This window comes from Centropristis striata, chromosome 10, assembly GCF_030273125.1.
Source record: "Centropristis striata isolate RG_2023a ecotype Rhode Island chromosome 10, C.striata_1.0, whole genome shotgun sequence".
NCBI lineage: Eukaryota > Metazoa > Chordata > Actinopteri > Perciformes > Serranidae > Centropristis > Centropristis striata.
Genome location: NC_081526.1, coordinates 28,586,741 through 28,604,879, shown reverse-complemented (window position 1 = coordinate 28,604,879; position 18,139 = coordinate 28,586,741). Strand labels below are relative to the sequence as shown.

Below are 18,139 nucleotides of genomic sequence, written 5' to 3'. Positions count from 1 at the left end.
ACTGTCAATGCTGCAAAAAGATCTGTCATGAATGTAAATGGATTTAACATCTTCTCCTTATATTTAATACTCTTGTGTGAAAAACTTGATATGATTAACTCTAAATAAAGCTGCTCAGATCTGTTGAAGGTTACACTTAAACAAATACACAGTAGACAAAAAAAACACACATAAGGCATGAACAAGAAATTCAGACAACCACAATCAAATCACTTGTTATTTAGCCTTTATTAAATAATAATAATAACATTAAAAAAGAAATTTTTCTGTACAAAGTCTACAAACAACAGTTTGAGTTATCTGGCCAGTGCCGTAGGTGTGTGTGTGTGTGTATGTGTGTCTTAATGTAGTGTGCATTTGTCTGAGTGTGTTTATGTGTGTATCCATCGAGACAGAAGAGGTAATACTATCTGGACTTCCAGAAGAAAGAGAAAGAGGGAGAGGGACAAAAGGTCAGACGTGTATGTGTGTGTGTGTGTGTTTACATGATTGTGTGTTCATTTGTCACCATTGGCACACAAAGTCTCCCAATGTACTCACTGTTTAATGTGTAAGAGTAAGACAGCAGTACAGGGACAGAAAGAGAGAGAGAGAGATAGAGAGACATAATAAGAGAGCTCCAAGGCACTTGGAAAACGGTCCAATGAAAACGCAGTTAAATGGACGGGAAACCCTCCATCTCTCTCTAATGTTCTCTCCTTCTATGACCATCTTTCAACACCTTTTGATTATCTCCCTATTTTCATTGTTTATTTCATCTTGTGGGTTTTTTCCATGCATGCCCTCCAACAGGAAGAGATGACAGAGAAAGACGACAACAAAAAAAGAAGAGAATGGAGGCAACAAGTGTGACATCTTTCACTCTTTTTCTTCCTCGCGTTTGCTCTTTCAATTTACCCCCCAGAGGACAGCAACTTTACAGGCTGAGAAAAAAACACAAAAGGACTTCCTGGGATTGACCTTCGACTGCTGCGGCTGAGCAGGGTGAGAAAGGAAAACACAAAGAAGACAGGGAGAGGACAGCGTCTGGTCCTCCAATTACATTTTTCAAGATTTCTGTCTAGGTCACTCTAGGTGTGTCTTTTGTGTTGTTGTGTCTTTATTTGTTGTTTTTCTCTCATTGTGGTGATTGTGTCCCTCTCTCTCACCTTCCACCTGTCCCGCTGACATCTCATTTTATGTTTGTTTGTGTGCTGATCTCAGTGGATGTGTTTCCATGCAGAGAACCACCTGTCTATCAGTCAGAACTCTAATTGTTCAGAGGGATTTTTCCATATGAATCTCTCACTCTTTAATTAACTGTGATGACAAGTTAATCATGTTTCCAACCACAGCTGCAGAAAGTTTGAAGTTTTCTGCTGCTGTGTGGTATGTTGCCATTAAAATTGTCACCATAATGCAACCATGATCTCCCATGATTTACTTTCATTTTCAGCTGATTTGAAATAGTAATGTTAACTAGCTACTCTAATGTAGGAAGTAGCGCAGAATTCATAAAGCACAGGCAAAAATAAAGATTTCATGCCATATTCAAGTTTGTACTTAAGTCCACAACCTTCCCCAAACTTCACAAATTAAGTTGTCTTTCCATCCCCATAAAAACTTGAATTTTCTTTAGTTGTCAGAAGTGTATATTGTAGGAAAAACACATCAAAGTTGCAGATATGTTTAACATAAGCACTTTGTTCACATGTCCTCATTAAAGGTACCCTGTGGAGTTTTCACATACAAAGTGATGTTTACACATTGTGTATATTTGGCATCTTCATAAAAACATTTGCAAAGCTTTTCCCCCTGTGGGGACATGGTGGAGAAAAAGGAAGATAAATACTGTTGGGTAATCCCCAGAAACTTTGTTGTTCACTTGCAAAACTTTTGCGTTCTCCGGAGAAATAGTCGATTTACTCCAGTAATGTGAGCTGCTGCCTAAATGTTGATCTAAAGTAGTGCTGTGGTACGAATGGCCGCTGAGTGAAGCATATATTGTTTCACATTACGTGATATCTTCGCCTTTATTGTTATAACGTGAGACCCACGTTTAAATGAGGAAACGGTCTGCAGAGAACAGATAAATTAAGGAATATGACTCATTTATACAATTCAATTAAGTTCTCAATCATGCTTGGATTGAGACATGGTGAGATTCTATTATTAGTGAGCAAGGTGTGTGGAATAGGACCATGATTAAGTCTACTCTGAGGAATCGGCTATTCGTTTCATTTCACTCATTGTCCACACGCTGAATCTGCTTAATGAAGCAGAAGGACATTGAACCGAGAATGCAAAAGTATTGCTTATTTCACCAATATATTTTTTTCTCCCCATGTTCTCTTATTGGTTCCGTATGGTGTTCTGCTTTGTTATGTTACTGCTGCAAGCCATCAATCAGTGGAATAGTGTAAAAAAACATTGCTGCAAGCTCTGTGCATGCACCAGATACACACAAATCAGAAACATTGCTCATTAGCGCTCCTAGTGGTCAAAACCTCCACAGAGTACCTTTAAATTTCCACCATTTAGTTGAAGCCAAATAGGCATATGAAGGTAATTCTTGGGAGAAACAGCTGCAAAGTGACAAAATGTTTAGTTTGCTTGATGATTGATGAGACTGCATGAAAACATAGCCACCATTTTAATTCCCTTTCTCTCTTTCTTTCTGTCTGTCTGTCTATCTGTGTGTGTGTGTGTGTGTGTCCTCCTGTTCAGTCTCTCCAGCAGCACTGGCACTCCTTGATGGCTGTCCTCCGATACAGCGTATACTGTAGTTAGCTTAAGGCTCGATTGTGTGTCCAAGAAAGTCGACGGTACGATTTCCACTCTCCTCATTTAGTCATTATTCCTTCTCCATCCTTTTTTATTTGAGCGTCCTTCTTTCAGGGGGGTGACGCTAAGAGCGGTGGATAAAAGGCAGGATGATTTATCAGTCCGTTTTCCACTCGACCTCTTTTAACACTTGTTCAGACCCCCTGTGCACATAACACAGCTCTTTGGCAATCCATAGGTTGCAATAAAACAATCACTGACATTTTGTTCACACAGTGTCTGTCCATCATTTGGGCATCATACAGTCTGAAAAGCAAAAAAATATAGATATATACCAAAGACAAACCCTAGAATACTGAATCTAAAGCACGACTCCATAACAGCATGTTAGATTTAGATAAACCTCTGATTTTCTGTCTTCCATCTTCCTTTACCTTTCCTCTACTCTTTGTAAAATCTGTAATGGAAAATGTGTGAAAATAGAAAAGGACCGAAGTAACAGTTAAGACCAATGGAGTCCAACACAACGCTAAAGAAAGTCTAAAAATGGCGTAAGAGCTCTACAGGGCGGCTACGAACTGAAGCTGGCTTTTCTTTACCTTTTTTTTCCAAACAGACACAAGTCTAAAACATAACGAAAACAGTCACCATTACTCTTCTATGCCACTGGTTTCACAAAGCGCAGACCGAGGGCAGACAAAGGAGCGAGCGGGCGCCGAATGGCAGGCTAATGGACGTTTGAAAGTCCCAGAACTCATATCTAAAACTTTCAGAAACAAACAAAAAAGAAAATGTCCTTTTTCATCCTCTTTTCCTTCTTTGCCTTTAGAAATCTAGATTCATTTGAGTAGTGTGATTTGATATCTTTTAAACTTCTTTAGAGGGAGGGTGGGGTGGGGGGGTAGGCATTCGCTTGATATGTGTTGATTTCAGTCAAAAGTACCCACATGAAAAGGTCCACTGGCGTCTTCACGAACAGTCAGAAGCTGGAGCTTTTTCATTTCAGCATGCCGTCTCTGTTGGCCACATTCAAATTCAAGCCGATGAGGACAAATTTGACATTGCCCTTCTGCAAAGTACCAGCCATGGGTACATGTTCATGAAATTCTCATCTTCATTAAGAATCCCATTACCGACATTTAACCAAACGCCCCAGACTGTGCTGTCATTTGTGGTCCAAATGTCCAGATTGTCATGGGTGCTGTAGTCTGTATCCTTCCTAGCTTCATTCCAGTGGCTGGTGGGTTATATTCTATGGTAGATCTGTCATACATATTCATTTATTCATTCCTTCATTCATTCACAGGCTTTTAGAATCGAGCAGGCCCTCTCCTGCAGGCGGAGGAGATATGGTACTGTGGGTAGGGGAGACTGGGGTCAAGTGTTCCCTCAGTTTAGGCCTCATAGCATATAGGGGGGATCAATGTCACGAGTTCCCACTGGTGGGGGGCTGAATGTTACCCCCTTTAGACATCAGAGCAGGATATTAAGTAGGGGACACTGGGGATTGAAATAACAGATAGTGCTTCCTTTTTCGTGTTTTCTTTGTCCAAACAGAGAATTACTTTTGCAGGGGGTCACAGGACGTGTCTTTCCCCATCATTCTCTAAAGTTATTCCCTCCTCCTCCTCCTCTTCATGCCTCTGAGCAGCACCTCTGCTGGTTTATCTTCACTTTATGCTTAATCCCGTCGTACAACTCGAAGTTGTAGTTCTCCAGCGTCGTGGAGGAGCGCGAGGAAAGCCCGCTGTAGGAGCACGTGCAGTAGAGGAGCAGTCCTGCGCAAACGGCGCCCAGGAGCACGCCTAGAGAGCTCATCACGATGATGGTGAGGAGGATGGGGTCCAGGGTGTACAGCCAGGCGTTGTCCTTGTCTGGCAGCAGGGTGACGGAGGAGGGGTCTATGTCAGCAGAGGAGGGGGTGGAGAAGGAGGATGGCCACCCTGGGAAGACATAGTCTGGGGAGAAAACAGGAAATTTTAGAAAAAAATCCTCTACATGATTAAAAAAATGTCAAAGAATCACAAAATACCATTGATTTCCACTGATTTCTGAATGAGAATCAATAAGCAGGCTTCTAAAGCTGGCTGGAGTTATGAAGTCTGAATACATTTTTGTCAGTTACCATCTTACAGGCTTCTAAAACCCACAAAATGATACATTCACATGAAGTTCTGTGAGAAGATGATGACAGAAAAGCTGCTAAAATCAGGAAGACACCACAGTGACAGTAGAATGTGCTGTGTTGTCTCAAAGTGGTGTTTGTGGAGAGAATGTCACCCTCGCTGTACTTCTTTTCCTCTCTGTCCGTTTCACATTAATGACAAACACAGTGTTGTCTGGTGAGAGCTACAACATGGTGAATGTACATGTTGAAATGATGTGTCATGGTAGCACAAGCTCAAATAAGTAAATAATTACTGGCCGACTGCAATATTTTAGCTTATGCCCATATCCTCAAAAATGTATAGCGAACTCTCCAAACTAAGATTAGAACCTCCAACTGGACTGCTTTTCAGAAAATGATGCAGTCTCATCTCCACCATGGGAGAGATTATTCGCTCAGCAGTGGCACAGAAAGCAACAGCCCAGCAGAGAGAAGTCACAGGTGGATACGATGTCGACTCGAGACATCCTGGCCTGCTAGCTCCACGGCTAAGCTAAGTCTGGGATGTATTCATGCAGCCTATCACCATAATGCAGCATGCATGCATTTATGTGCTGGTAGGAAGGACAGAAACACTCTGAAGACTTAAACACTGTTTTAAATGCAAGATTTCAGTTAGTTATGGTTCTCTAAGTTTTAGGTGTAAACTAAAGCTGCTAACTTCTGTATAGCTAACGGTTTAGTGGCGTCTACTTTGTCTTCCTCAGTGAGGGCAGACTGGACTCTACATCGACTCACTACTGCCTCTAGAGCCCATGTGGTATTACAAGAAGAAGAAGAGGCTTGGAGCTAGATGGTTAGCATGCTAATTTCAGAAAATATCTCTGCAACACGAGACACATTTGTCTTTCACATAATGTCGAAACTATCACTTTGTCACAATTTGACGATGTTGATAATGTCAGTTCATTTTTAGGATGTGTTAAACTAAAAATCGGGCTAATCTTAATTGCGCCTTTAGGATAGCTAACATTAGCCACCATAAGCTACTGGTCATAAGATACAGATCCAGCTGTAATAACAAAACCCTTGAGTGAGTTAAAATGAGCAAGGCTGCAATTTACTTCTTATAGATAAAACTATATTTGTATATTAAATAATTCTGTATCTCTTCTTTTAACAGTCACAGTCTCTTTTTAATTCAATTACTGTATCAGAGGTGAATGTCCCATGTCATGGCTGATGTCTTCAAGAAGAGCTAATTCTGTTAGCCCAGTTATTATTGACTTCATAAGTTTGGAAACATAATGAAATTAATTACTGTAAAGGTGCTCTCTGGTGTCTTGTGTGTACTGAAGTGTACACGTCTAGTTGGCATAAGCAATCATGCTAATCCACTTAATGAATGTATACACATGAACAAGCCAATCCACAATTAAGTACTGCATTTAGAGTGTTTTATAGCTCACACACACACACACACACACACACACACACACACACACACACACACACACACACACACACAGACACACAAAAGCAGTAAACAGACTTGTTTAGTGAGGTAAAGGCTGAGTACCCTTCTTGTATCTGTCAAGGGGCTGGGAGGAACAAGGGATAATAACACACACACACACATATACTGTTCACAGACACAGACACACAGACACAGACACACACACACACACACACACACACACACACACACACACACACACACACACAGAGGAAGTAAACCATGATTGTTACAGACAGATGTTTTCTAGGTGCCCAGGAGGAAGCTGTCTGTCTCACTTTGTCTGCTGTGGAACATGAAAGAGGAGGAGAGGAAACACACGCTAACATGCCCACATGCACTCACACATACTTACTTTAGGATGCTTTTCGCACACTCTTCCCCTCTCTATACACTTCCTTGCACGCGCACACACCAGAGATTGTCTGTCACTGTTGCCACAGGCTTTTTGCTTGTGGAATCACAAGTAAAACGAAGAGCCATGGGCATGCTCTGCTTAAAGAGCTATTTCACTATTGCTGTTTGGGGGAAACGTGTAAAACAGCCAGTATAGCCTCAGGCTGAAAGGAGAGGAGAGGAGAGGAGAGGAGAGGAGAGGAGAGGAGAGGAGAGGAGAGGAGAGGAGAGAACTCACCTTCATTGATGGGGGGCTTGAAAACAGGATCTTTGCCGAAATCCATAGGCCTGGGATCTGTTATAAAGACAGACCACATAACAGTATTAATCTCAACCATGCAGTCAAGCTAGAGCTACTCAAGAGTCCATTACATGTTGTGATAACATCGCTCCATTTCTTATGTTGTCAGCACACAAAGCTACATTTGTAGATGGAAATCAAACTACACAAACAGCTCAAAGACTGATTGATCGTGCGTAAACCTTCTGAAGATATCAGGGAAAGGATCTCCTATAAACCGTCTACTTTAGAAATAGAAAGAGAGACAGAGGGAGGTTGAAGTGTGAAAAAATAACACACAAAACAGTGTCATAGAAAAATATCATTTTTATTACCTTCACATTCCTCACAATATATTTTCTTTTTATACCAAGACCATGAAATTCAACAAGCTAAAATACCACATTATATTTCTGAGGCAGGCCGAAGTGCAAGGCTTTGACGGGTTTGGATGCTCAATTCTGCTTCAATTCAGTTTTACGCAAGGAAATTGATATTACAATCCTCAGGAAAAAAATAGAGCAATATCTGGGCAGCTGATAATCATTTATTGCTGGGGCAAAGAAACCAAAAACGTATTACGAAGTGAAACCTTAATAGATATTCAAAAGACAAGAGGTGAAAAACTAATTTAGCAGATATGAAAAAAAGATACAGAGCCTCATATCCTCTGTTAGATAAGGTCATTTTTCTATGAGACAATTTTAACATCCAGACTATAGCTCCTATAAACACCTCCAGAGTGTAAATAATAGTAAGAGGTGCTTTTAAATGAGACCTGCTATCTGTGAAATAGGGATATTAGCTCATGTATTAAATATGAGGTTATTTCCTTGAAATTAAAAAAACAATCTTTAATTGTTTAAAATTGACCCAAAATTGACTTCCAAACCCAATTAGAGAATTAAATAAATAAACTGACTCAATTTAATTTTAATTCAAATATTGCAGCAACCAACAAATCCTATACTAAATAGAGTATTCGTTCTCTGATGTTTGGTTGTTGGGGATTTGCTTATTTAATCATTTGATTATGGAATTGAGTATGGACGCTTCTTGGTTCCGTATGTTTTCTGTAGTTCAATATTTAATTTGCTTGAAGTGCAAGACTGTGAATCCAGCGCAAGTCAAAATGACAATCATAAAGTCAAGGCAGAGAAAGTGCACAGAAGTAAATGTAGCAGTGAGGTGGCTGAAGCCTGGGTTAAACATTTAAGAACCACTTCATGGCTGCTTTTAGTCAGTTTGAATTAAAACTGTTCATCCCTTGCTGCCATGTGTCAGAATGCTTTTCAGGTTTACATCACAAAAAAAAATCTTTCTGATCAATAAAAAAAAAACAATTATTAGAACAAGAAAGCAAACAAAAATAACAACACCATTGATTTATTTGACAAAAATGATGTCATCAAGGTAGGTTTTTAAAAAACTCAACCTGTGGTTGCACTCTACCCCTTAAATATGTGACTTTGCATCACTGAAATTGAGGGCGAAAAGTGTGAAATGAGAACAAAGGAGTGAAATACAGGCGATCAAAACATTTCTGACCAGCCGAATGGAAGTCTCAAAGCATGCAGAGTGGCCTGCAGATCATGAACATGTGTTTGTGTGAACCACCCGACTAAATAAACATAATGCTATCATGTTATGTGATGTAAATAAAATGCTCTCACAGTCATGGATGGATTACTAAACAGGCCTACTGGACACAGGCCCATTACAAATGCTTCTAGAAGAGACACACACTGACCACAATGACTACTAAAAGGGGCAAAACAACCACAAAGAGACACAAAATAACCTGACAGGGACTAAAAGCAACTACAAAATGACACCAAATGGCTACAAAAACTCACAAAGCAACACCAAAGAGACACAAAGCAACTATAACAAGACAGGACAACCACAGAGAGACACAAACTGACTCCAAAGAGACACAAAGCAACTACAAAGAGACTCAAAATGATGAAAAGAGACACAAAGAAACTACAGAGAGACATGAAGCAACTACAAAAGACATAAAACAACTATAATAAGACAGGACAATGGCTTCAAAGAGACACAGAGCAACTAAAGAGAGACACTACAAAGAGACTAAAAATGATGAAAAGAGACAGACAATGACTTCATAGAGACAAAGAGAAACTAGAGAGAGACATGAAGCAACTACAACGAGATGCAAAACAACAACAGGCAAAAAACAATTCCAAAGTGACACAAGTGTGTGTCTTCACCCTGTGTAGGAGAGGTGATGGGGCCTTTTATCTGTGCCCAGGGGCCCCTGAAACAAGGGATACCTGCTAAGCTTAATATGTTGAATCCCAGTAGTCACACTGTACATTATACTAACCTGTGGAGGTCTAACTGAAATGTACACACAAGCATCTAATCTCTTCTGTCTCCTCCTGGTGTAGATGTACAATCTCACAACAGACACTCGAGGCTCTAACTTCTCACTTTCTCACAGTCAACTGAAATCACCACAGGCCCCCCGACAAAACATTAAATCAACGGAGAGAAAGCAATAGAAGCACGATAAAAAAAAAGAAAAAGAGAGAGATGCTCGGACACTCTTTGGACGACTGTTGAACACTTTCTAATGATCCTGGCTTAAAGCCCTGAGGCTAGGATCCTGAGAAGAATCATCAAGCGGATCTGAAAGGAGATTAAAACTCCCTGTAGCCCCATTTTATCTCCACTCTCCAATTAGCAAAGAGAAGAATAAACGGGGGGCTTTTTTTATGCGGGGAAAGACACGGATGGCTCTTTGGCACCATACGCTCTTCCAGTGGGGGCCCGAGGACCTGTTAGAGTGCTTTCACTTGTAATATTTCTCCAGGAAACAGAGGAGGAGGAGGAGGCAGAGAGAGGGGAAAAAAAGAAATGGCCTGAGGGCTAGAAATGCTTACCGCAGGGTTTTATGAATGCAATCAGCTCCATTAACTAATTAGAAATATTAAAGGGCTTCAAAGTAGTCTGTGATGGAGAAGGGAGAGAGGGGAGTGAGCGAAGGTTGATTTAAAAGTGCCGCATGAAGAGACGCCAGCACATTTTCCAAATCTTGCAAAAAGTTTGACAGAGCGAGAGAGAATGAAAGAGAAAAGTGCACGGGTAGCACAACATAAATACACTCATATATCACTCCTCTGTTTGAATTTCGGACCTGCATTGATTGGGTTAGGGCGCAGGGCTGCTAGAGTGAGTCATATAATGTGTAAATCATGCACAAGTCGATTGAAATGGAAGGGAGAGGGGATGGATATGCAAGCATAAAATAACGAAAATACTTGTTGACTAAAGCACAAAACTACATTTTATGAGATGCAATTTGATGAAATAAGTCAATATGGAGAGCTGCAGTGTAGCTACACTTTCTGTACATGCATGCAACATTGATTTAAACGGCTGAATTTGTAGCTTAGGTTGTGTGTGTGCAGTGTGTGTGTGTGTGCAGTGTGTCTCCATCACGCTGTCTATTCTGCCAAAAGACTTCTTTCATCTGCTTTTTTGTTTGAAACAACCTGCCCTCCTCCTTCAATTCTCTCCCTCCTTCAATCCAGACCCCAACCTGCCTCCCTGTTAGCCTTCCTCTCGGCGTAAAAAGGAAAAATCTATCTTTAGAAAGTATAGAGAGCAGGTTTTTAAGAAAAAAAACTTCTTTCATCTTCCTCCATCTCTGGGCGCATTCTTTGGAGGGAAAGAGGGGTTCGCTTAATGGGCCCTTCTCCTCTGAGAGATTCTTCTCTCCTCCATTTCTGCCTCTCATTTTCTCTCCTGTGTTTTTTACTGGGAGGATTTGTGATGAAGGGAAGGAGCAGAATAGGAACAAGCGGGTTTTGATAAAAAGGCTGGGGGATTTGAGCATGAACAAAATGATGTGGGGGGGAGGGAAGCACACAATATAAGAGGGTGAGCTGCTGAGAATTTCAGAAAATAAGTACCACAGTGGTGCGCCTAATTTCACAGAATCTGACTAGAAGAAACTGAGCTCCTCTAACCAAAACCAAGGATATTAATACTTTTTTTTTTTTGCAATATCTGAATAATTTTCAGCTAAAATATATCTTTGCTTCCACTTTGTGTCCCTACATGATTTAAGCTTGAAGCTGACACAAACATATGCTGTTGCAAAATGGCTTCAACTCGAGGATTTGACATCAAATGAAAGTCAAGAAAAGTTAAGATCATCTCAGTGAACACATTCAACACAACTGATGCCTTCAAACAATAGTCAGCGAGTATAAAAAATAAACATTGTGTAACTATTATACATTCGAAAAAGCATACGTAGGCAAACTGTAACATCTGATTACAAAGAAAGAAATTATATTTAATTACCAACCAGTACATTACTCAACATTTTATACTATTAAGATTCACAGTAAGTGTAAGAAATTGTCATAAATCATCAAAGCCTTCAGTAAATCATTATCACGAAGCAGAAAAGTGCTAATGTAACTCTCAACATTGCAAAAATAATGTGTAAACCAACTTCAAAAATACATCATGTCACACATTTTTATGCAAACTCATCTGTGTCGTATGGAAGCCCTGAGAGGCAAGTGAGAAAACTATTCTGATGATTAATTTTATTAGTCTGAAATTATTTTCCCTCCTGTGATTACGACTAAAAAACAGGAAAAACATTTTTTTTTACCAGGATACAATTTGTATGTGAAAAATGGTGAGACTCATTTTAGCCTCTAGTGGCCAAAATAGGTATTACACAAGAAATGAAAACACATTTTTTGTTGTTGTTGGGGTTTTTTTTTTTTTTTTTACTACTCCCTAAACTATTTTTCCCACCTGTTTTCAAAATTAACTTGGAATATAATTCCACCAAAACCTATTTTTTCACCTTGCAAAACTATTTCTATAACCACCTGTTTCACAGATGGAAATTAATAATAATAATAAAATGATTATCTTGCAAAACCGTTTTTTCCCCACCTGTTCTTACGCCATAAACACAGGAGAGAAAATAATTTAAATCAGGCTTGGATCACCAAATTGTTTTTCTAACTTGTCTCTCAGGGCTTCTGTAGAGTCAACATTGAAAAATTGAAGAAAAAAAGAAAGAATGCTAAGCACACATTAAATTAGACTGGTGATTAAGATAAGGTAATCAGGGAATCTGTGTGAGAGGTGTGACGATGGTGCTGCACTGGAATCAGTCTTAGTTGACATATCATGGTGAATAAAATGATCAAAGAAACTGATCATGGATCAGTGGTTTTTTTTCCAATGGCTTCATAAGTAAGAAGCTCTGTCTCACAGCATGTTTGGTCTCACCTGTTGAATAGAAGCAAGTGGACCACATGTTCAGGTCACCAGGCTTATATTCAAAACATTCAGATTTTTCACAGATTATTAATTTGTCACAGAAAAATATTTACCAGAAGTAAAGACTTGCACAGACTCCAGAGAAAAGTATTGGATTTGTTTCATTCACCCAGTCTAATGTGTGCAGGACATACAAAGATGTTAACATTAACAGACACAGGCATTGGATTATCTATAAGATCAAGGCAAAAAACTGTATAGAGTCCATTCATACTCTTAATTTGACACTGAGGCACTACCTCGTTCCGGAGGTGAAGAGGTAATAGTTTTAAAGCACATTTTTAACTAGAAAGGCATATCAGGATGTAATGAAAAATGCACTCAGGGTTAACACGCGAGACTCAGTTATTAAAAAGTTTCCAAGTGTCCGTGCAGGTGTGTTTGAGCCTTTGTGTGTTTTGATGCCGAGAGACTGTTTGTTTCTAGGTCTGCAGGATGTAAGCTGTCTCGTCCTATCTTCCCTCCCGTGTAAACCAGACAGAGAACAGCACTGATTCCTCGTTCACAGACCAAAGGAGCCACCCACGGTGGATGTGTAGCCGTCTATCTGTCACGGCTGGACGGGCAGCACTAATTCTCCCCATACCTCTTCCTTTTCTCTTCCTAATCTGCCTCTGTCACTCTCGGTCTCTCAAAGGCTAGTGGACAAATAGACAGCGGCTTCATTCAGACCCAGAGAAAAATCGCCTTCTTTCTTTATGCAGCACACATTGTGACTTCTATCTCCCTGTACCTGTGAGTAAATCCCCTCTCTGTCGGACAGGGTATTTGGAGGCAGGCAGTGTCCAAGCTGCAGATCAGAGCAAGGTAGACAGACACATCCTGCTCTGCTGACATTTATAGAGGAGGAAAATATGCTGTTACAACAGTGACAATGTACACTGCATTTATGTATGTTTTGTCCACAGTCTGTTAGGCAGTCTCCCTGTCTGGGCCACCAGGTTCAGGTGCAGCTGTAGAAGCCAGTATGCTCTTCAGTTCATAAAAAAAGTGGCACTCTATCCATCCAAATTGGCAACTGAAGTTCTGTCATCTACTCTCCACGGTGATGGTAAAGTTTAATGTTGCCAGCCAACAAATTTAGCAAAGGTGCATGCTGATCAGGTAGTTAGATCAGAGTCTCTTCCATGTAGATTCTCATCAGTGAAGAGTGGTGCTGAATACTGCTGTCGATCACTTATTTCAGGGAGCTTTCCCACCCTTTAATTGCTGTATTTAAACAAAGCATTCTACTAAAAATATATCATTCACAGGTAGTCCCAGCTGTTTTCAACACTGGGAATCATAGCTGTCATCTTTCTCCAGTCTGATGGTGAGCATGGGGTCAGTACTCGGCCCAGTACCTGGGTACAGGTGGTTTTGGTTGGGGCTCTGGATCAGATTATAGCTGAGGTTTTGGTTCTGGTAGCAGTTTTGGTGACCTTGCTGATTTGGATGCTGGCTGTTGTGGTACATCACTGAATGATGGTGACTACCGCTGGTCTTCTTGGGCGCCCAGTGGTACCGATGGCAGCACAGTGTCACCACCACGGTTACAGCGACCAGTAGCAGGAGGGCAGCGCCTCCCATCAACACATAGTACCAGTAGGCAGGGATGGGCTTCACCGCCACTGTGTCTACTGTGGGCTCCATCCCAGATATGGCACCCCCTGGAGGGCAGGAGGACATATTACTGGTTGGCACTAAGGATGAGGGACGCAGGCATGCAGGCCGTATTGGAGAGTTAAAAGCTGTTAACTGTCTTATTGACTGTTCGCTAAACCTCTCCCCCAGACACAGCTTAGCAACCATTACTACCCAGGCAGGTCTGTCAAGCTTTGGATCTCTCCACATGCTGCATTGTAAGTTAGAGTAACAGCTAGACTATACCTCTATATATGTACTACACACAGCAGGTATTGTCAGAAAATCATATTAGATGGGATCTGTTAAAAAATGAAGGAAACTGATTGCTCCTACAACTTGACTGATTTGACTGATAGGGACTTGATCATTATTACTAATTACCTCACCCTCCAGACCTCCTACCACACGGACATGAAAATGCAAGAGTTTAGAGGACTATAACTATTTTGTGACCTCTGAACAAAATTATCTAGTCTTATTTCGTATTTTTGACTGGGTCAGTATTGTTTTTTTGCGAATTAATACCTTTTTTTATTGCTATTTTAACTAAAATGTAATAAATATGTACATGGATGCAGCGCTGGCAACAGGCTACTAACTATTAGCTAACTTTAGCGCCTACTTTCTACCTACTACTTCCCAGAAGTCAGATGAAATCCGACTAGAAACTTAGTTTAACAAACATGTTCTCACAGCACATGGTAATTGCATGGCTATACCAACTCAAAACTTTAATGTTAATGTTTATCAAAAGTTTGGCGTTAGACGGATGTTTTTTATCCACATCTATCTGTTTCTCTGTCTCTGTTTTATGTACTACTTCTTTTGGCACTCAAAATGAGCCCTTGTTCTTTCCTGATTTGACTGCTAAAACAGCACATATCATCTGTATTTCTACAGTTTTGATAGTCTTTACCTCAGAACCATTTGCCTACCCTCCATCTGAAAAGAATGCTGCTGTTGAATGTTACCTTTAAATAAAGTAGGATGTTGTTTTGTAGCCTTTACAAAGCCTTAACGTAAATATAAAAGGAATGGATTTAACAAAGTTTTGTATCTGTGCTTTTGTTAGCTGCAATTGTTAGCATGTCTGGCCAACTAGCTTACTGCCATACTAGGGTATGTCTCTGACTCAAATCAAGGATCAATTGTTTTAAAGATTTCTAGGAATTTCAAGTATTGAATCTGTTGTTGTCATTAATGTAAATTGCAGACATGCTGTGCGAGAAGGAAAAGCTTGACAGGCCTATAGTAGTAGTGTAACAAAGGGGGGTACAACTTAGCGAACGGTCAATTACTGTAGCACAGAGCTTCAGCTATAGTGCCTTGCTGGTATTCAACTGAACATAAGATCAACAGCAGGCAAAAAACAGACTGTCAGCTACCAGAAGTCCCCAAAATGTAAACAACCATCTAAAGTCATCATTCTCTAAGAAAAATGCTGATGCATATAATCCATTTTGCTGGCTTCACACTGGTATTTTGGGTTGATGCAAACGTCACAAACATCAGCTGCACATTGACACGCAGAGGCTCATGCGATGCGTTCAGATTCGATCAGAGAATGCAAAGCCGTGATTATGCAGTGACTGGCTGATTTGGACAAAGAGTGGGGAGTGTTAAGTGGTTGTATTTGGGAGGACGCAGCTGCTTTTATCAGGGCAAGATCACACTGAAGGGAGTCGAGTGGAGGGAGAAAGAGATGGAGAGGAGAAAAAAGGGAAATTACAGGGGTAGAGAAAGGATAAGAGAGGGAAGGCATTATAGGAAGAAAGAATGGAGTGAAATAGAGAGGGATGGTAGAAAGTGGGAAAGAGGTTGAGAGGGAGGGGAAGCGAAGGGAGAGAGCTAATCCTGCCATGATATCTTTAATCCTGCATTAGAGGGTTTGTCTGAAACTTCAATACTCTGTCAACTCACTGTGAAAGAAACCCGCAGAGAGAGAGGTGGTGGAAGAAAGAGAGACAGGGAAAAAGAATGGTAGGAATGTGAAAGAAAGGACGAAAAAAAGAGGGAATAGAGCCTAGAAACAGATAGAGAAGAGAGACTAATGAAAGGACAGAGGAAGGAGAGGTGCAGAGAAAGACACAGAACCTCAAGGAAACCAGTGAGCTTAATTTAGTCTTTTTTTTTTAAGTTCAGACGTACTCTTTAAGGGTTTAAAATGGTCTTTGATTGTAAAGCTGCGCTCTAAGCAGCCTGCACAGAGAGCCTTCCCACCAGTGGATTAAGACACAGATGATTTCTAGGGCTGCAAAAATTGACCGTTACTTTTTTTTTTTTTTTGATCTAAAGGGGAACAAAGGGGGAAAGTTTCTCAAGAGCACCACTTCTAAAGTGTGGCTTTCAAGGAACCTTGGTTACTAGAGTTTTTGATTTTTCTCATTCAAGGTCTTACACTTCACACAACAACAGTTTGAATGAGATACTTAAAAAGTGCCCTCTGTAGTTAAAGTGTCTTTTCTCCCTGTGTGTGTATGTTTGCATGTGTGTGTAGCGTGATCGGTCAGTGTGTGTAGCCAGCCCTCTCCTTCCAGAAGCAGAAGTTATCAGAAACTATCGTTAGCTATCCACAACCACACACTCTTCCACATAAAGACACACAAAATGAATAAAAACTGAGACATTTTCATATATATTTATAACATGCAGGAACAGGGTTTGGCTACATTCGCTCACCCACAGAGAAACGCTTTAGTTCTTAGCTCACTTTTCAACAGGAATCTCAAAGGGAGAAATCTAATCCTTCTCTCATGAAAACACACTAGAACTGACACTGTTGTCAAGCTGTGAGTCATATGATACCTGCTCACGATCCGGGAGTCTAAGAAACCCACGAGCACTGGGTCAAATGCTTAGCGTGTGAGTCAGGTGAGGAGAGTTTTGGCTTTTACTATTTTTGGGAAAGGTATTTTTGTTTTTATTGAATCTAACTGTGAGGAACAAATCCAAGAGCCGCTCAAGTATCTGACAGTATTCAAACAATGCTTCTGATCTATTCACACACTAGGAACACGTGTACACAGTGAACTGACTAAATTAAGCACACAGCATCAGTATTATGGACGCAAACCAACTTAATCGTTAGAAATACTTTTTGTGTCCCTGCCTCTACTCTAATAAAAAAGATATCAATGTGATCTCAACCATCATAAGCAATGTGGACACTAATCATGAAATGCCAAAACACATCTTAAAATCATAAAAGTCAGGATAAGCTACTCAAAGTGATCAAGTATAACATTTTCGTATGGATCCAACAATGAATACATTCAGTGTCACTGAAGACTATTCATATTTTGTAGGCCTTTAAACAAAAGCAGAGTAGCGTTTTAGGTCTCAACCCAGACTTGGAAAACAAACAATCCAGTGATGCTATCTGCCTCAACTATTTTATCTGCTTTCAGACTGGCCTGTATGAGGATGAAGGGGAGGAAAGGAAAAGGGAAGGTGGATGGTGAACAGCACTATATTTCATTTAGGTGGAACCAATTGTTTGCTGAGGGTGAGGAGAGGAAATTCGAAGAGAAGAGAGGAAAAAAGAGGAGGGGAAACAAGACAAGAGGAGAGGAGAGAAGAGAAAAGGAGAGAAAAAGAGGAGAGGAAATAAGGGGAGGTGGAAAGAGGAGAGGAAACAAGACAAGAGGAGAGGAGAGGAAAAAAGAGAAGAAGCAGGAAAAGAGGAGAGGAGAGAATAGGATAGGAGATAGGAGAAAAGAGTGGATGAAAAGAAGAAAGGAAACAGGAGAAGAGAAGAGGAAAAAGATGAGTGAAAAAGAGGAGAGGAAGAGAAGAAAGTAGAGAAAAACAAGGAGATGTGAGGATGGACAGGAGAGGGAGAATGAGGGGAGGATAGGAAACTAGGAAAGGAGAGGAGAGGAAGTAAGAGAAGAGCATATATAACAAGGAGTAGAGAGAGAAAAGGAAGGAAAATAATATGATGAAAGGAGAGGAAAGAAGACAAGAGAGAAGGGGAAAGTAGAGGAGAGGAGACAAAAAAAGGAAGAAAAACTTAAAACAATGCCAAGGAAGGGAATAAGAAAAGAATAGTTAAGATGAAAGTGGAGAAGCAGCGAGAAGGGAGGAACATTGTTTTTAAGTGCAGAAG

The 18,139-nt window shown here is 40.4% G+C and overlaps 1 protein-coding gene across 2 annotated transcripts in view; it reads right to left on the bottom strand.

Moving 5' to 3' along the window:
- Positions 1-209: 209 nt before the first annotated feature.
- Positions 210-18,139, bottom strand: part of LOC131978737 (neuropilin-2-like) — a 121,347-nt gene continuing 103,417 nt past the window's right edge. For both annotated transcript variants that reach the window (XM_059342466.1, XM_059342467.1), the window contains 2 exons: positions 7,021-7,077; positions 210-4,721 (listed from right to left, as the gene is read on the bottom strand). In XM_059342466.1, the coding sequence (XP_059198449.1) occupies positions 4,399-4,721; positions 7,021-7,077 (380 nt within the window). In that variant the 3' untranslated portion in view covers positions 210-4,398. The remainder of the gene's footprint in view (positions 4,722-7,020; positions 7,078-18,139) is intronic.